The 20,164-nt window shown below is 44.0% G+C and overlaps 1 protein-coding gene across 1 annotated transcript in view; it reads left to right on the forward strand.

Moving 5' to 3' along the window:
• LOC124613986 (methyl farnesoate epoxidase-like) overlaps window positions 1–20,164 on the forward strand; it is a 326,569-nt gene that overhangs the window by 85,175 nt on the left and 221,230 nt on the right. The window contains exon 2 of the mRNA XM_047142773.1: window positions 12,226–12,480. Within this exon, the coding sequence (XP_046998729.1) occupies window positions 12,226–12,480 (255 nt within the window). The remainder of the gene's footprint in view (window positions 1–12,225; window positions 12,481–20,164) is intronic.

The following is a 20,164-nucleotide window of genomic DNA, read 5'->3' on the forward strand; positions in this document are numbered from 1 at the left end:
TACGGCAGATGGAATTTTACCGCCAGCGGCGAGAATGAGAACTGTTTTAAATACTTAAAATGGCGACGTTTTCCTTACTTGAACAGCGTGCAATCATTCGTTTTCTGAATTTGCGTGGTGTGAAACCAATTGAAATTCATTGACAGTTGAAGGAGACATGTGGTGATGGAGTTATGGATGTGTCGAAAGTGTGTTCGTGGGTGCGACCGTTCAATGAAGGCAGAACATCGTGTGACAACAAACCGAAACAACCTCGGGCTCGCACAAGCCGGTCTGACGACATGATCGAGAAAATGGAGAAAATTGTTTTGGGGGATCGCCGAATGACTGTTGAACAGATCGCCTCCAGAGTTGGCATTTCTGTGGTTTCTGTGCACACAATCCTGCATGACGACCTGAAAATGCGAAAAGTGTCATCCAGGTGGGTGCCACGAATGCTGATGGACGACCACATGGCTGCTCGTGTGGCATGTTGCCAAGCAATGTTGACGTGCAACGACAGCATGAATGGGACTTTCTTTTCGTCGGTTGTGACAATGGATGAGACGTGGAAGCCATTTTTCAATCCAGAAACAAAGGGACAGTCAGCTCAATGGAAGCACACAGATTCACCACCACCAAAAAAATTTCGGGTAACTGCCAGTGCTGAAAAAATGATGGTGTCCATGTTCTGGGACAGCGAGGGCGTAATCATTACCCATTGCGTTCCAAAGGGCACTACGGTAACAGGTGCATCCTACGAAAACGTTTTGAAGAACAAATTCCTTCCTGCACTGCAACAAAAACGTCCGTGAAGGGCTGCACGTGTGCTGTTTCACCAAGACAACGCACCCGCACATCGAGCTAACGTTACGCAACAGTTTCTTCGTGATAACAACTTTGAAGTGATTCCTCATGCTCCCTACTCACCTGACCTGGCTCCTAGTGACTTTTGGCTTTTTCCAACAATCAAAGACACTCTCCGTGGCCGCACATTCACCAGCCGTGCTGCTATTGCCTCATTGATTTTCCAGTGGTCAAAACAAACTCCTAAAGAAGCATTCGCCGCTGCCATGGAATCATGGCGTCAGCGTTGTGAAAAATGTGTACGTCTGCAGGGCAATTACGTCGAGAAGTAACGCCAGTTTCATCAATTTCGGGTGAGTAGTTAATCAGAAGAAAAATCGGAGGCCTTAGAACTTGAATGCAATTCGTATGAACATAAAATGGAACGATCACATAGGCTCGGCCATGGGTAAGGCTTGTAGCAGACCGCGGTTTATTCGTGTGCTACTAGAGAAAAGCAATCAGTCTATAATGAAGACTGCTAGTAAATCACTCGTGCGACCACTCATAGAGTACTCGTATTGCTGAAATTTGTTAGAAGCATACCAAAGAGGACTAACAGGGGATATTGAACGTACACAGAGAATGACGGCACGAATGGTCACAGACTTGTCTGACCCGCAGCAGAGTGTCACTGAGATGTTGAAAGAACTGAACAGGCAGTCTTTTGAAGACAGACGTAAACTGCCCGAAAAAAGTTTGCTCACAAAGAACCACCTACCCCCATGAACCATGGACCTTACCGTTGGTGGGGAGGCTTGCGTGCCTCAGCGATACAGATGGCCGTACCGTAGGTGCAACCACAACGGAGGAGTATCTGTTGAGAGGCCAGACAAACGTGTGGTTCCTGAAGAGGGGCAGCAGCCTTTTCAGTAGTTGCAGGGGCAACAGTCTGGATGATTGACTGATCTGGCCTTGCAACACTAACCAAAACGGCCATCCTGTGCTGGTACTGCGAACGGCTAAAAGCAAGGGGAAACTACAGCCATAATTTTTCCTGAGGGCATGCAGCTTTACTGTATGGTTAAATGATGATGGCATCCTCTTGGGTAAAACATTCTGGAGGTAAAATAGTCCCCCATTCGGATCTCCGGGCGGGGACTACTCAAGAGGATACCATTATCAGGAGAAAAAAAACGGGCGTTCTACGGATCGGAGCGTGGAATGTCAGATCCCTTAATCGGGCAGGAATGTTAGAAAATTTAAAAAGGGAAATGGATAGGTTGAAGTTTGATACAGTGGAAATTAGTGAAGTTCGGTGGCAGGAGGAACAAGACTTTTGGTCAGGTGAATACAGGGTTATAAATACAAAATCAAATAGGGGTAATGCAGGAGTAGGTTCAATAATGAATAAAAAATAGGACTGCGGGTAAGCTACTACCAACAGCGTAGTGAACGTATTATTGTGGCCAAGATAGACACGAAGCCCATGCCTAATACAGTAGTACAAGTTTATATGCCAACTAGCTCTGCAGATGATGAAGAAATTGATGAATGTATGATGAGATAAAAGAAATTATTCAGGTAGTGAAGGGAGACGAAAATTTAATAGTCATGGGTGATTGAAACTCTAGGGCAGGAAAAGGGAGAGAAGGAAACATAGTGGGTGAATATGGATTGGGGGAGAGAAATGAAAGAGGAAACCGTCTGGTAGAATTTTGCACAGAGCATAACTTATTCATAGCTGACACTTGGTTCAAGAATCGTAAAAGAAGGTTGTACACATGGAAGAATCCCGCAGATACTAGAATGTATCAGATAGAATGTGTAATGGTAAGACAGAGATTTAGGAACCAGGTACTAACTTGTAAGACATTTCCAGGGGCAGATCTGGACTCTGACCACAATCTATTGGTTATGAACTGTAGATTAAAACTGAAGAAACTGCAAAAAGGTGGGAATTTGAGATGGGACCTGAATAAACTGAAAGAATAAGAGGTTGTACAGAGTTTCAGGGAGAGCATAAGGGAACAATTGACAGAAATGGGGGAAAGAAATACAGTAGAAGAAGAATGGGTAGGTCTGAGGGATGACGTAGTGAAGGCAGCAGAGGATCAAGTAGGTAAAAAGACGAGGGGTAGTAGAAATCCTTGGGTAACAGAAGAAATATTAAATTTAATTGATGAAAGGAGAAAATATAAAAACGCAGTAAATGAAGCAGGCAAAAAGGAAAGGAAAAGTCTCAAAAATGAGATCGACAGGAAGTGCAAAATGGCTAAGCAGGGATGGCTAGAGGACAAATGTAAGGATGTAGAGGCTTATCTCACTAGGGGCAAGATAGATACTGCCTACAGGAAAGCCGGCCGGTGTGGCCGTGCGGTTAAAGGCGCTTCAGTCTGGAACCGCGTGACCGCTACGGTCGCAGGTTCGAATCCTGCCTCGGGCATGGATGTGTGTGATGTCCTTAGGTTTAATTAGTTCTAAGTTCTAGGCGACTGATGACCTCAGAAGTTAAGTCGCATAGTGCTCAGAGCCATTTGAACCATTTGAACCTACAGGAAAATTAAAGAGAAATTTGGAGAAAAGAGAGCCACTTGTATGAATATCAAGAGCTCAGATGGAAAGCCGTTCTAAGCAAAGAAGGGAAAGCAGAAAGGTGGAAGGAGTATGTAGAGGGTCAATACAAGGGCGATGTACTTGAGGACAATATTATGGAAATGGAAGAGGATGTAGATGAAGATGAAATGCGAGATACGATACAGCGTGAAGAGTTTGACAGAGCACTGAAAGACGTGAGTCGAAACAAAACCCCGGGAATAGACAACATTCCATTGGAACTACTGATGGTCTTGGGAGAGCCGGTCCTACTGACCCTACGACTTATCTTAGAAAATAGATTAAGGAAAGGGAAACATACATTTCTAGCACTTGTAGACTTAGAGAAAGCTTTTGACAATGTTGACTGGAATACTCTCTTTCAAATTCAAAAGGTGGCAGGGGTAAATTACAGGGAGCGAAAGGCTATTTACAATTTCTACAGAAACCAGATGGCAGTTATAAGAGGCGAGGGGCATGAAAGGGAAGCAGTGGTTGGGAAAGGAGTGAGAAATGGTTGTAGCCTCTCCCCGACGTTATTCAACCTGTATGTTGAGCAAGCAGTAAAGGAAACAAAAGAAAAATTCTGAGTAGTTATTAAAGTCCATGGAGAAGAAATAAAAACGTTGAGATTCGCCGATGACATAGTTATTCTGTCAGAGAAAGCAAAGGACTTGGAAGAGCAGTTGAACGGAATGGACAGTGTCTTGAAAGGAGGATATAAGATGAACATCAACAAAAGCAAAACGAGGATAATGGAATGTAGTCGAATTAAGTCAGATGATGCTGAGGGAATCAGATTAGGAAATGAGACACTTAAAGTAGTCAAGGAGTTTTGCTGTTTGGGGAGCAAAATAACTGATGATGGTCGAAGTAGAGAGGATATAAAATGTAGACCGGCAATGGGAAGAAAAGCATTTCTGAAGAAGAGAAATTTGTTAACATCGAGTATTGATTTAAGTGTCAGAAAGTCGTTTCTGAAAGTATTTGTATGGAGTGTAGCCATGCATGGAAGTGAAACATGGACGATAAATAGTTTGGACAAGAAGAGAATAGAAGCTTTCGAAATGTGGTGCTACAGAAGAATGCCGAAGTTTAGATGGGTAGATCACGTAACTAATGACGACGTATTGAATAGAATTGGGGAGAAGAGGAGTTTGTGGCACAACTTGACAAGAAGAAGGGACCAGTTGGTAGGAGATGTTCTGAGGCAGACTGCAATAAACACTGACGATATGACTTCGCATTAATGGAAAAAATATCGGATAAATCTATATGTAAAGACAGAAACAGTCTATGATCATTTTTAGATTCATCATAACGGAGGAAACCGGTCCTTGAATAAAACAATATTTGTAATCATAAACTGTTTTAGTATTTACATATTGTCAATCTTTGCATCGGTATTATCTTCAAGGTGACCATGTCATCCCTCATCGATAATCTATTCTTATTCGTCGTGTGGATAACTGCCACACTGTTTTTATTGCTGTATGACGCAATATTTCTTTCTGCGTAAGGTAAAGCGATATATCCTTGACGCAACATGCTTACAACAAACAGAAACGAGCAACCATGGCCGTCGCTGCCCCTGTTTTCCACAACACAAATGACAGACCAATAACTTGTTTTTATGCTGCTGCTCCACTTATTTCTGTCTTTAGGTGTGGCTGACACCCACAGAAACGTTCTTAGTAAACTCCGACGTCACCGTATTCGGGATGCTTTAGTTATAGTTTCAAGTACGGTTCGGTGTATGTTTCCAAGTGCACTCATTTAGGCATTTGCTCTTTGTAGGTATATTTGAGCACGGGTGAGATTTCTGATTTTCACCAGTAATGACTCATTGCAGTATCAAAACGAAGGGACTGGTTGGTGGGGCACATCGGGTGTACTAAAGAATAGTTCAAAAAATGGTTCAAATGGCTCTTAACTTCTGAGGTCATCAGTCCCCCAGTACTTAGAACTACTTAAATCTAACTAACCTATGGACATCACACACATCCATGCCCGAGGCAGGATTCGAACCTGCGACCGTTGCAGTCGCGCGGTTCCAGACTGTAGCGCCTAGAACCGCTCGGCCACCCCGGACGGCACTTCGTCTTCAATATCGATAACTTCCAAAGACTATCATTAACATTAAGTAACGTAATTATCTCTCAACTAACTAATAATGCAACTAATAGCTGGTATGCCGTAAATAGTTGAGCTCACAAAACAAGACGACTGTCTGATTCCATCAGTAAAAATTTTTGATATATTTGAATCAATTCCAAAGGTTATACTGTCCACTGTTCTTCACAATATTCCCCTCAAACGTTTCTCAACTCCGTTAATATCAATTATTGCTCGATATTAGTTCCCAAATAGAATAGTTATTTCAGCGTCACTCTATTCGCATCTAATAAGACATACGTAATGGTACGTGTAACACACAGAAAGAGACAACATTCACAACACCACATAATACTTAAAAAGTAAATAGCTCCGGCTTATCTAACTTCGCTCAGGCGGGGAAAGACGACGACATTTCAATTATAAAATTTGAAAGTTTACAAATTTTAACACATTTACTAGGACGTAGTCAAAAGTAATGTCCGAATGTCTGAAAACTCTTACAACATTTTACACAAAGTAAACTTTATCACCATTCGACACCTGTGTTCTTTATATCGAAAAATTTACTTCTCAACATAGTTATCCTGGCGACGAACATATTTCTCCCAACGAGAGACCAGTTTGTTGACACCTTCACTGTTTAATGTTTGACTTTATTGACGAGGCAACAACGTCACCTCTGCTTACACCACTTCCTCATTATCAAAGCGAAGTCCTCGAAGATGTGTGTACGTTTTAGAAACAGATGAAAGCCGGATGGGACCATGTCGGCTCTGTATGGAGAACGATCGATGATAATGGATCCAAGGCGTCGGACTGTTGCAGATGTCGGAGCGTACGTCTGTGGTCTGGCATTGTCATGCTGAAGAAGGTGGTGCTCCATGTGTAGAACGAACTTCTCTGCAGTTAGGAACTCGGTTATAGAACGCTATTTCTCACGCGCCGACGTAGTTACGTTGAACACCGCCATGTTACACGCTAGCGCAGTGGTTCCCAACTTGGGGTAATTACCCCCTGAGGGGCCAAATGAAATTTTCTGAAGGGTAAAAACTTAAACGATTCGATTCTATGTAGGTCACAAAACTAAAATATTTTCAAATATCATTACTGTTATAGCAATTTTGTAAGACTGGTTTTGAATAGGTATGTTATCAGTAATTACTTTTTCTCAGTTAGTACAATTAATGCGGTGGAGATCCATCCACAACGCACATGTATTGTGCTTTGTCGAGTACATCAGCCGGCCATTCTAGCCGAGCGGTTCTAGGCGCTTCAGTCCGGAACCGCGCTGCTGCTACGGTTGCAGGTTCGATCCTGCCTCGGACATGGATGTGTGTGATGTCCTTAGGTTAGTTAGGTTTAAGTAATTCTAAGTCTAGGGAACTGATGACCTCAGATGTCAAGTTCAAATGGTTCAAATGGCTCTGAGCACTATGGGACTTGACATCTGAGGTCATCAGTCCCCTAGAACTTAGAACTACTTAAACCTAACTAACCTAAGGAGATTCTCCAACAGAAAGAGGTTCCTACTCAATGGTCTGAAGATGACCACAGCAGTGGTCGAAACCGGTCACCTTGATAAATAAATCGTGATCAAGACTGTTTTTAATGTATTCAAAAGTAATATATTTGGAAGCTTGGGCATGTGTCTGAACTGCTTTCACCACTCGACCATTTCGCTAGCTGATAGTGGGTACCCCCTGGTTGATTTGGGATCTGAGATATAGCTCTGCAGCAGATCGGATGGACTTCACGCGCCGTCTTAGTTGCGTCCACATCGGCATCAGTGGCAGATGGAATTCTGCAGTCTCCACAGCTATTATTCCCAGTACTATCATAAATTCACTCACAATATATTTTCACCATAGAGCTTGTGAACAAAGAAAAAATTTCGCTGTTTGAGAAGCACCACACATAGTGAAATGGATCATCTCTTTGCCGTATAAGACCATGATAGCAGTGAGTTAAATATGTACAAGGAAGGAAGGAACAAAGATTGGGTTTAACGTCCCATCGACATCGAGGTCATTAGAGACGGAGAACAAGCTCGCATTGTGTCAAAGATGGTGAAGGATATCGGCCGTACCCTTTCAAAGAAACCATCCCGACGATTGCCTAGAGTAATTTAGGGAAGTCACGGAAGATGTAATCTGGATGGCCGGACGCGGGTTTGAACCGTCGTCTTCTCGATTGATAGTCTAGTGTGCTAAACGGTTCGCCACTGCTCTTGGTAAAATATATACAGATCGCCAGTTAGTAGCATTACTTTACTAATTCACATTCCATAACACTGTTGCACCACAGAAAAATATCCTAGCTGAATGTAAAATTTGTTGAAGCGTTTCCCTGGCCACCTCCACGCCAAGCTAAGGCAGACACTTAAGCAACGTCTGCATTGGAATGTCAAATAGATAGGGGATCTGATACTGGAAACAGCATGACATACAACCGAGGCCATTGATACACATCGCTCGAGCGAGGTATCTGATTCACCAGCTCGGCAGTATGGCCTCACTGTGAAGGGAGCATAATATTCTGCCAAGTTCGAGCCTTCTATTAGCTGCCCTCTGGAGGCCAAACTGAGTTTGGTGCCCTGTTGAACTGTAACTGTTCGGGGGAGGTGCGCTAGCTGCTACAACACGACTTGCATCTGTAAACCTAGACAAGTGTCCATCGCCTTCCTCTGGTGTAGAGGCCATGACGTAACTCTGCACAACCACTACCGTTCCATACAGAGCTCCGGGGAGCTTCCTTGAGTGCGTCCTAGTAAACCGAGTCATCACGCTGTTGAGCGTCACTGCCATCAACTGAACTGGCTACCTAGCTTCACGCCGCTTATACTGTGCTGGCAGCCCTGACCATGCTGACAACCTCGAGACCTCTGAGATGGACGCATCAGCGCATCCCAATCCCACATGCCACTTCTACTGTGTCCACTGCTGCCACGGAGAACATGATTCAAATGCAAAACTAAAAACAGTAAACGTGCAAATCGCTAATACAGTTTCATTAGCACCCCAGCGTGAACAACAGGCCTTTACCACTGCACTCCACACTTCGCCATCATGCAACACTGGGAGTCCAATCCCACCAACACCTGCAAGACTTTATTATTAATCCTCTGCGGACGTCGTGAGAAATGCGACTCGATAATTTGAGAGAACATTTACAAAACTTGGGCCAAACATTCAACAGATATAAGTACATATGTACTAACAAAGGCAGTTTCTCCTACTGAAGATAGTATTGGATTGTAACTACAAATTTACAAATAATTTGCAAACAATGGACCATTGCTTTTTTTTTAAAAAAAACTCTTTATTCATTTATTGTACTTATACATGTTAACCCACTACCTAAATACATTGATGGGCCCTGATTTCATATTTTACATTTTTGCAGCTATTGTTTCTACGCTACGGTAAGTACTTATAATTGCTCTACCACTACAGGGATCTCTAGCCTTCCATTGTTTAGTTTTTACCTATGTCTAAGTATTAATTATTATATATTTTTCTCTGGAATCTGTTATTAAGATACATCTAATTTACCCTACTAGCCTATGCTACCTGCAGCGTTACAGGTGTGCCAGTGATCTATAAACCTGATTGTTGTTGGCTTTGCCCACCGAGCTAACCCCAGTGAACGTGCCCCTTGCACTGGGCTGGCCGACGACTTCGTTTCGCTGCAGTGCTATACTAAGAAGTTTTATCCTATCTTTCTACATATTAACCTAATTCTTATATCTGATGCCTCAATTGATGCGTGAATTGATCAGTGGTGATGCACACCCTCCCCCCTAATCTAAGGCAAGGCGGATCCCAGCCGTGAAGCGGCTGGCCAAGTCCAGGCCAGGCGGAACAGGGAAGGTGCACGGAGTCTAAATCGGTATGATTGTTACTGGTTGTCTCTCGTCCTTCGCCGCTTGCTAGCCCGAGCTTCCAACTCTCGGCCAAGGACCCACTCCTACTCAGGTTGTGGGCCGGTCACCCTGACGTTCGGCGGTCTGGACCCAGCTAACCTGGCCCAGGTGATGTCACCACCTCCTGGGTTTGGCAGAACACGTCCAGGTTACCCACGGGCTCGGCGAAGCACACTTGTCGACTCGCGCCGTGATCCCACGCCGACAAAGGAGGTCGCCGGCATGCAGAGCACCTGCTGGTCTGTGCCCTATGAACGTAGAGACTGATGTTCGGTCCCTTGACACAGCTTCCCCTGTGCCACGCACCCATCGCTTTCACATCGGGTTGGGTCGCAGTTCTCCCTTTTGTCGCAAGGCAGCGTTCGGGTGGGCCCGAGAAATGCCGACCTTAACGTCTGCCACCATGGGAAGGCGGAAAGAGCCGCTTGGGAAGGAGAGGCTATGTGAAACCCATCACTTCGCCTTGTGAGGCACGCCCGACTAGAAGCGATACGACCTAGTGCGAGCCTCTGTGCCTTACGTCGCGCTGGCAACGGGCGCGGCCGCACCAAGCGCACCGTCAAGCAACCGACTTCACACCAGACGTGGACCATTGTTTACTGGAACGGTTTTGCTTTATTATAGGATATTTTCACCCGCGTCAGTTTCCGCTGATAATTATAATACGCCCTGTATATACGCCTCCTGCACCCAAGATCAACAATGGACAGAATAAGATACGAGCAATGTTTTTGGAAGTGCAGTGCCTTCGAAATTCGAGGACCGGTGTCCGACATCTCCCCTGGGCGTGTAGCTGTAGCCCCCTGCAAATATTCGAAACTCTATTTCATTCTTCAAACTGTCGTTTCGTGTGGAAAGGAAAGCAATGTCGTTGAAGCTCGCGTAAATCGTGTGTGAGGAAAGGGCTGGTTAAGAGCTGCATTTGGAGTGTAGCACTTTACGGCTGTGAAATATGAAATTAAAAATACTTTGTGATCAAAAGTAGCAGGATACCTGGCTGAAAATGACTTACAAGTTCGTGGCGCTATCCATCAGTAATGCAGGAATTCAATATGGTGTTGGTCCACCCTTAGCCTTGATGACAGCTTCCACTCTCGCAGGCATACGTTCAATCAGGTGCTGGAATGTTTCTTGGGGAATGGCAGCCCATACTTCATAGAGTGCTACACTGAGGAGAGGTGTCGATGTCGGTCGGTGAGGGCAGGTACAAAGTCGGCGTTCGAAAACATCCCACAGGTGTTCTATAGGATTCAGATCAGGACTCTGTGCAGGTCAGTCCATTACAGAGATGTTATTGTCATGTAACCACTCCGCCACAGGCAGTGTATAATGAACAAGTCCTCGATCGTCTTGAAAGATGCAATCACCATCCCCGAATTGCTCTCCAATACCGGGAAGCAAGAAGGTGCTTAAAACATCAATGTAGGTCTGTGTTGTGACTACGCCATGCAAAACAACAAGAGGTGCAAGCCCCCTCCATGGAAAACACGACCACACCATAATTCCACCATCTCGGAATTTTACTGCTGGCACTACACATGCTGGTAGATGACGTTCACCGGGCATTCGCCATACCCACACCCTGCCATCGGATCGCCACATTGTGTACCGTGATTTGTCACTACACATAATGTTTTTCCACTGTTGAATCGTCCAATGTTTACGCTCCTTGCATCAAGCGAGGCGTCGTTTGGAACTTACCGGCGTGATATGTAGCTCATGAGCAGACGCTCGACCATGAAATCCAAGTTTTCTCACCTCCTACTTAACTGTCATAGTTCTTGCAGTGGATCCTGACGCAGTTTGGAATTCCTGTGTGACGGCCTGGATAGATGTCTGCCTATTACACATTACAACCCTCTTCAACTGTCTGTCTCGCGTACAGACATATGACACAAGTGACACCCGATCACCTGACCACGTCCCGCGGAGCGCCCCATTCTGCTCTCTAACGATGTCTAATGACTACAGAGGTCGCTGATATGGAGTACCTGACATTAAGTGGCAGCACAATGCACATAATATGAAAAACGTTTGTTTTTGGGGGTGTCCGGATACATTTGATCACATAGTGTATATCGAAGCATTTGAGCTATGGTGTTGCAGATGGCTGTTAAAGTAGACCGATAAACAGTAGCGGCCGGTGATCATGTGCTAATGCGCTAAAGTATACCGCAAATATCGCACTTAAATTATGCCATTTCTCTTCCAAAGCTAGCCGGATATCGCATAAATAAAACGTATGCCATTTCTCTTTGAATGCGAGCGGGAAATTTCATTAAAAGTATGCCATTTTCCTTTGAATGCGCAGTGGTGTGCAAATAAAACGGACGTAAACATGTTTTATAGCGGTCTCTCCACGGTAACAGTAAACCAGTCCCTCCCCGCGCACGACTATCTGCTGCTCCTTGCCTGACAAATTTCAACGCCTCCGCGCCGTTATCATCAGTCGCGTTTCGCAGCAGTGACAACAGAAACTCTCACAACCTGAAGACGTCGAACAGTTGAATCGCTGGAGCATTGTGAGATTTGCACAATACTGTCAGGCGGCAAACCCGACAAATGTCTCTGCATTAATTATTTTATATACAGGGAATACTTACCATAGTATCATACATTTGTCCGCCAGTCAAACAGTTGAATGGTTGTAGCAGACTCATTCGTGAATACGTACTTGATTGCAGCATTTGCGCCTAGAATGTGCATGAACTCACCCTGCTTTCAAGGAATTAAATGTATAACGTAGAAGACACGTTAGTTGGAAAATATCGCTAAAGCACTAATAATGAACGACTCTAAATACGACTTATTGTTTACTTCCGCAGGTCCGACTTGGCTTCCCTTGGTGGGCAACTACCAGGACATCTGCCGGCTGAGCAAGAAGCTGGGATCGCAGCACGAGGCTTTCACGTACTTGGCCCAGAAATACGGATCACCCGTGATTGGTTTACATCTGGGCGGCGAGCTGACCGTCATCGTTTCCACGAGGAGCCTCATACGCGAGGTGCTCACGCGACCCGAATTTGAAGGACGGCCTCAGAACTTCTTCGCGCAGCTCCGCAGCCTGGGGCTGCGGAAAGGTGAGTGGCACTGCTGTTAACGTAATATAGCACGTCTGCAGGAAGTTATATGTGAACCGATCAGTTTCATGTTCGGCTTCACTACAACTACGACTACACACCGCCCAAATGGCAAACTGTAAGACATAAAAAAAACGCGTGGAAGTTCATCCGAGTGATTGGAGGGGGGGGGGGGGGGGGGGGGGTATAAAAGTTAAACACAAAATAAAGTGACTCCGTGGGTAAGTGCCTCACGGAAAATACAACGATCTTGGGTCCTACGCCTACACATATTCCACAAACCACGGTAGGGCCCTTATGCGAAATGTACGTTTGCCGCAGTAGAATAGTCCTGCAGTCAGTCGCAAATGCCGGTTGTCTAAATTTTCTCAACAGTGTTTCACGAAAAGAATGCCGTCTTCCCCACGAGGATTCCCTTTCGAGTTCAAAGAACACTTCAGTAATGCTCACATGCTGATCGAACATACCGGTAACAAATCTAGCCGCACCCGCCTGCTTCGATAACTTCCATTAATCTGACCTGGTGGGCTCCCAAACATTCGGACGTTACCCAAGAATGTGTCACACTAGTGTTCGATAAGCGTTCTCCTTTTCTAGATGCGCTACACTTTCCTAGAACTCTCCCAATAAACCGTTTTAGGCTGTTCGCCTTCCCTACAACTGATTTTACTCGCTAGTTCTATTTCATATCGCTCTGTAACGTCACACCTACGCACGTGATCACGTGACTGTGCTAATCTGCACACTAATAGTAATGTATTCGAATATAACAGGAGTGTTTTTCCAACTCATCTGCATTTACTTACATTTTTATACATTCGAATCACCACGCCAAAATAGAAATTTTGTTTAAGTCTTTTTGTCACCTTCTACAGACACTGAACGACGATACTTTCCCGTACACCGCAGCGTCATCAGCCAACAGCGGTAAACTGCTGCTCACATTGTCCGTCAGATAGTTTTTTCTGCATATAGAAAATAATAGCGCTTGCTGGGACAGCCCTGGTGGTACCCTTACTGAGATGAACACTCGCCGTCGAGGGCTGGGTTCTATTGCTCAACAAGTCTTCGAGCCACTCACGTATGTGAGAACCTATTCCGTGTGCTTGAACTTCGTTAACATTCTACAGTAGGTCGCTGTGTCAAACGCTTTCCAGAAATCTAGTAATATGGAAGCTGCCTATTGCCATTCACCAACAGCTCGTAGGGCACCGTGCACGAGCGATGCTTTCTCAATCCGTGCTGATTTTTGAACTGAAGCTTTTCTCTGTCAAGGAAATTTACTATATTCGAACGCAGACTATGCTCAAGAATCCTGCAAGCAAACCGATGTTAAGGATATTTGCCTGTAATACTGCGTGTCCGTTGTCCTGTCCTCTTTAAATACTGCAATGGTCTGTGATTTTTTCCGTCGTTTGCGGCTTTACGCTCGATAAGAGATTCACGATAAATCCAAGCTCATTCTCTGTAAAATCCAAGTGGGGTTTTAAAATGAAGGGCTGCCTACACTTGATTGTTCCGTTCACTGACGGAACGTTAGTCCAGGACTAAGGTTCGCCTCACTAAGTCACTGACCTAGTTCGAGGTGACGCGTGCACATTGGCTTGGAAAAAAATATTCTCCGACCACTATTGTGGCTCATTCAAGGAAGATTGTTCATTTGTTTCCAGCAGCACATTTTTAAGCATAGGTGCAATTCGTGCAGGCCTACATGCTCGTGTAGCATGTGGAATGCTCTCCGTTTCTCGGAGGCGTTTATGCACTCTTGCAAACATTCAACTCGCGTGATACCTTCGTGCAGGGTATGCTTCTTGGTACGAGCATGGAGCCCTCCCGTGAACTGCCGTTAGCCATGCCATGTATGAAATGCGTATCCGCACAATCCTCGTTTCTGTAATGTTCCATGTTACCATCAACATTTCTATGACACAACTGATGCTCCGTAGACTGTGCTCTGTACTGTCGCATTCATTCTGTTTACAACTCGTCTCGAAAATGTAAACAAAGACCACGCCACGGACTGTCATGTGGTGTTTACACAGAATCACATCGCTAGTGGCTGGTAACCACAAAATCGCAATTATTTCGCAAGTAGTTCGTTTGCGAACCTGTGTTTACTTGGTGTGTAGTGTACTTTCAACTTCATGCGATTATGCCATTAATTATGATATGCCTTGTCGTTGTTGTTGTTGTTGTGTTGTTGTAGTCTTCTGTCCAGAATCCGGTTTGATGCAGCTCTCCATGCTACTCTATCCTGTGCAAGCTTCTTCATCTCCGTATAACAACTGCAACATACATCCTTCTGTATCTGCTTACTGTGTTCACCTGTTGGTCTCCCTCTACGATTTTTACCCTCCACGCTTCTTTCCAGGACTAAATTGATGATCCCTTGATCCCTCACAATTTGTCCTACCAACCGATCCCTTCTTCTAGTCAGTTGTGCCACAAATTCCTCTTCTCCCCATTTCTATTCAGTACCTCCTCATTAATTATGTGATTTACCCATCTAATCTTCAGCATTATTCTGCACCACCACATTTCGAAAGCTTCTGTTCTCTTCTTGTCTAAGCTATTTATCGTGCACGTTTCACTTCCATACATGGCTACACTTCATAGAAATACTTTCAGAAAATACTTCCTGACACTTAAATGTATACTCGATGTTAACAAATTTCTCTTCGTCAGAAACGTTTTTCTTGCCATACACAGTCTACAATTTATATCCTCTCCACTCCGATCATCAGGTATTTTGCTCCCCAAACAACAAAACTCATTTACTACTTTAAGAGTCTCATTCCCTAATCTAATTCTCTCAGCATCGCCTGATTTAATTCGACTACATTCCATTATCATTGTTTTACTTTTGTTGATATTCATCTTACGTCCTCCATTTAAGACACTGTCTCTTCCGTTCAGCTGTTCTTCCAAGTCCTTTGCTGTTTCTGACAGAATTAAAATATCGTCAGCAAACCTCAGAGTTTTTATTTCTTCAACAAGGATCTTAAATTCTACTTCAAATTTTTCTTTTCTTTTCTTTCCTTTCTGCTTGCTCAACATACAGATTGAATAACGTCGGGCCGGCCAGTGTGGCCGAGCGGTTCTAGGCGCTTCAGTCTGGAACCACGCGACCGCTACGGTCTCAGGTTCGAATCCTGCCTCGGGCATGGATGTGTGTGATGTCCTTAGGTTAGTTAGGTTTAAGTAGTTCTAAGTTCTAGGGGACTGATGACCTCAGATGTTAAGTCCCATAGTGCTCAGAGCCATTTGAACCATTTTTTGAATAACGTCGGGGATAGCCTACAACCCTGTCTCACTCCCTTTCCCACCACTGCTTCCCTTTCATACCCCTAGATTCTTATATGTACCATCTGGTTTCTGTACACATTGTAAGTAGCCTTTCGTTCCTGTATTCTACCCCCGACACCTTCAGGATTTGAAGGAGAGTGTTTCAGTCAACAATTTTAAAAGCTTTCTCTAAGTCTACAAATGCTACAAACGTATATTTGCCTTTCCTTAATCTATCTTCCAAGGTCAATCGTAGGTTCAGTATCGCCTCGTGTGTCCCAATATTTCTGCGGAATCCAAACTGATCTTCCCCGAGGTCGGATTCTACTAGTTTTTCCATTCGTCTGTAAAGAATTCGCGTTAGTATTTTGCAGCCGTGATTTATTAAACTGATAGTTCGGTAATTTTCACACCTGTCAACACCTGTTTTCTTTGGGATTGGAATTACTATAATCTTCTTGAAGTCTGAGGGTATTTCGCATGTCTCATACATCTTGCTCACTAGATGGTAGAGTTTTGTTAGGCCTGGCTCTCCCAAGGCTGTCAGTAGTTCTAATGGAATGTTGTCTACTTCCGACGCCTTGTTTCGACTTAGGTCTTTCAGTGCTCTGTCAAATTCTTCACGCAGTGTCATATCTCCCAGTTCATCTTCACCTAAGTCCTCTTCCATTTCCATAATAATGCCTTCAGGTACATCGCCCTTGTATAGACCTTCTATATACTTCTTTCACCTTTCTGCTTTCCCTTCTTTGCTTAGGACTTGTTCCATCTGAGCTCTTAATATTCATACAGGTGGTTCTCTTTTCTCCAAAGATCTTTTTAATTTTCCTGTAGGCAGTATCTACCTTACTCTTAGTGATACATGCCTCTACACTCTTACATTTGTCCTCTAGGTATCCCGCTTAGCCATGTTGCACTTCCTGCAGATCTCATTATTGAGACGTTTGTACTCCTTTCGCCTGTTTCATTTGCTGCAGTTTTATGTTTTTTTCCTTTCATCAGATTCAATATCTCTTCTGTTACCCAAGGATTTCTACTACCCCTCGTCTTTTTACCTACTTGATCCTCTACTACCTTCACTATTTCATCTCTCAAAGCTACCCATTCTTCTTCTACTGCATTTCTTTCCCCCGTTCTTGCCAATCGTTCCCTAACGCTCCCACTGAAACATTCTACAACCTCTGGTTCTTCCAGATTATCCAGGCCCCATCTCCTTAAATTCCTAACCTTTTGCAGTTTCTTTTTCTTTAATCTACAGTTCATAACCAATAAACTGTGATCAGAGTCCACATCTGCCCCTGGAAATGTCTTACAATTTAATATGTGGTTACTAAATCTATGTCTTACCATTATATAATCAACTTGAAACCTTCCAGTGTTTCCAGGCCTCCTCCACGTACACAACCATATATCATGATTCTTAAGCCAAGTGTTAGCTATGATTAGTTATTCTCTGAGGAAAATTCTACCAGGCGGCTTCCTCGTTCATTCCTTACCCCCCAGTCGATATTCACCTACTAATTTTCCTTCTCTTCCTTTTCCTACTATCAAACTCCAGTCCCCATGACTACTAAATTTCGTCTCCCTTATCTATCTGAATAATTTCCTTTATCTCATCATACATTTCTGCGGAGCTAGTTGGCATATAAACTTACTACTGTGGTAGGCGTTGGCTTCGTGCCAATCTTGACTACAATCATGCGTCCACTTCACTGTTCGTTGTAGGTTATCCAAGTTCCTATTTTTTTTATTCATTATTAAACCTATTCCTGAGTTACCCTTATTTGATTTTGTATTTATAACCCTGTATTCACCTGACCAGAAGTCTCGTTCCTCCTGCCACCGAACTTCGCTAATTCCCACTATATCTAACTTCAACCTATCCATTTCCCTTTTTAAATTTTCTAACCTACCTTCCCAATTAAGCGACCTGACATTCCACGCTCCGATCCGTAGAACACCAGTTTTCTTTCTCCTGATAGCGGCGTCCTCAGCAGTCCCGAATGGGGAATTATTTTATCTCCGGAATATTTTACCCAAGAGGACGTCATCATCATTTAATCATATAATAAAGCTGCATGCCCTCGGGAGAAATATGCGGCTGTAGTTTCCCCTTGCTTTCAGCCTTTCGCAGTACCAGCACGACAAGGCCGTTTTGGTTAGTGTTACAAGGCCAGATCAGTCAATCATCTAGACTGTTGCCGCTGCAACTACTGAAAAGGCTTTTGCCCTTCTTCAGGAACCACGCGTTTGTCTGGCCTTTCAACAAATACCTCTCGTTGTGGCTACACCTACGGTGATGAGGCACGAAAGCCTCCCCACCAGCGACAAGGTCCACGGTCCATGGACGCCTTAGATACCATAACAATACGACAACGCAGTCACATATCGGGAAAGATTTAATGAAGAGAATGCTGTTGCTTTTAATTTTCTGTGTCGCTGGACATTAAACATATATTTACACATGACATTACGTTTGAGTGAACGAAATATGCGCTTCCAGTGCTATATTTTGCTCTCATACCGTCATACTAACAGTTAGCTATTTACAGCACGGTGACTCGGTTTATAAGACCGTGGATTCACCTTCTGGAAGAATGGGGCTCAACATCGCTTCCGGATATCCTGATTTACGTTTTCTATATGGTTTTCCTAAATCGCGTAAGGCGTAAGGCTGAAAGCGATACTGTTGCTTCCTATGAGGACTATGAGATCAGTTTCTACGGAAAATTTACAAAATATCGAAACTATGACATACAAAAATCGATAACATAAGGAGAGGAAGTTCTGAACAAATACACAACAATATGCAACAGAAATACTGTTTAATAAATACACAAAGACGCTTCCTCAACGAAATTAGTATAACAAACATCCTCGATAACCTAAAAATACCTGCTTCTCAACTCTTCTCTCTGTGTCTCTCGCTCTCTCTCTCTCTCTTTCTCTCTGTCTCATGCACACACCCACACGCGCGCGCACACACACACACGCACACACACACACACACACACACACACATATTAAATCAAACAGGATGACGCACATTTACTTCAAAATTAGCGCCACACTGGACAAAAACAGTAGGATATACTAGCGAGCGGTGACAATAACGTAGTGTTTCCCGATGGGTGTAGCGACATTAGTTTGCTCCCAAATCTCGTGCGTTACAAGTTTAGAATGAAGTGTGAAAGGTACGAAAACAGTGTATGTAATTAAAATCTAAAAGAAAGCACACCAGTGTTGGTACCACAGGCCCGAAAATTAAGTACAGGGCACACACCACTATTATTCTCTAAAAAAAGTATTTGAAAATCGATAACTCTTTAAGCAAATTCTTCCGACTAGCATGCCTATGACATGCTTTCAAGTCATAAAACAACATAAAAGCAAAGCGACATTACAAATGCACTTTAAGAACTAAGGTAGTTTCAGGTGAGTAATCAAAGTAAAATTAAAAATGCACATTATCTCTTGTGAAGCTATCTTACAACTGTCTCATGAAGCGGTATTGAGAATATCACTAATGGCGACAGTCTGTGTGTTTATGCAGCAACTGCAAATGCCCGCCAGACATGTATGCATACCGCGCGGGATTAGCCGAGGGGTCTTTGGTGCTGCAGTCATGGACTGTGCGGCTGGTCCCGGCGGGGATTCGAGTCCTCCCTCGTGCATCGGTGTGTGTTTGTCCTTAGGATAATCTAAGTTAAGTAGTGTGTAAGCTTAGGGACTGATGACCTTAGCAGTTAAGTCCCATAACATTTCACACACATTTTAACGTTTTTTTTGAACATGTATGCATGTCTGAAGAAACAGACATTGTCTTTCACAATTTGCAATTATGAAAGTCTTTAAATGGATTCATGCATTGTGAATACATATTAGCGTCAGGTACTTGTGACACTAAACCTCCATATGTCACGCAGTCACAATCCAAATGATCACACTTTCGTGAAACTAAGAACAGGAAGAGATCTGTTATTATTCTGTATCGTCATTTCAGACCCACGAGACCTGATTAATGGTGACAGTGTCTGTGTTGATAAAGTAACTGCATTTATTATAATACAATGTCCGTCAGACTTGCATTCATGTCCTTTGTATAGGGACCGAGCGGGGTGGCGCAGTGGTTAGACACTGGACTCGCATTCGGGAGGACGACGGTTCAATCCCGCGTCCGGCCATCCTGTTTTAGGTTTTCCGTGATTTCCCTAAATCACTCCAGGCAAATGCCGGGATGGTTCCTCTGAAAGGGCACGGCCGACTTCCTTCCCAATCCTTCCCTAATCCGATGAGACCGATGACCACGCTGTCTGGTCTCCTTCCCCAAACCAACCAACCAACCTTTGTATAGGTTGTATGTTTTCTGTTGGCCATTCTATATAGACGCACATCACGC

The sequence above is a fragment of the Schistocerca americana genome, chromosome 4 (assembly GCF_021461395.2).
Source record: "Schistocerca americana isolate TAMUIC-IGC-003095 chromosome 4, iqSchAmer2.1, whole genome shotgun sequence".
NCBI classification, from domain to species: Eukaryota; Metazoa; Arthropoda; class Insecta; order Orthoptera; family Acrididae; genus Schistocerca; species Schistocerca americana.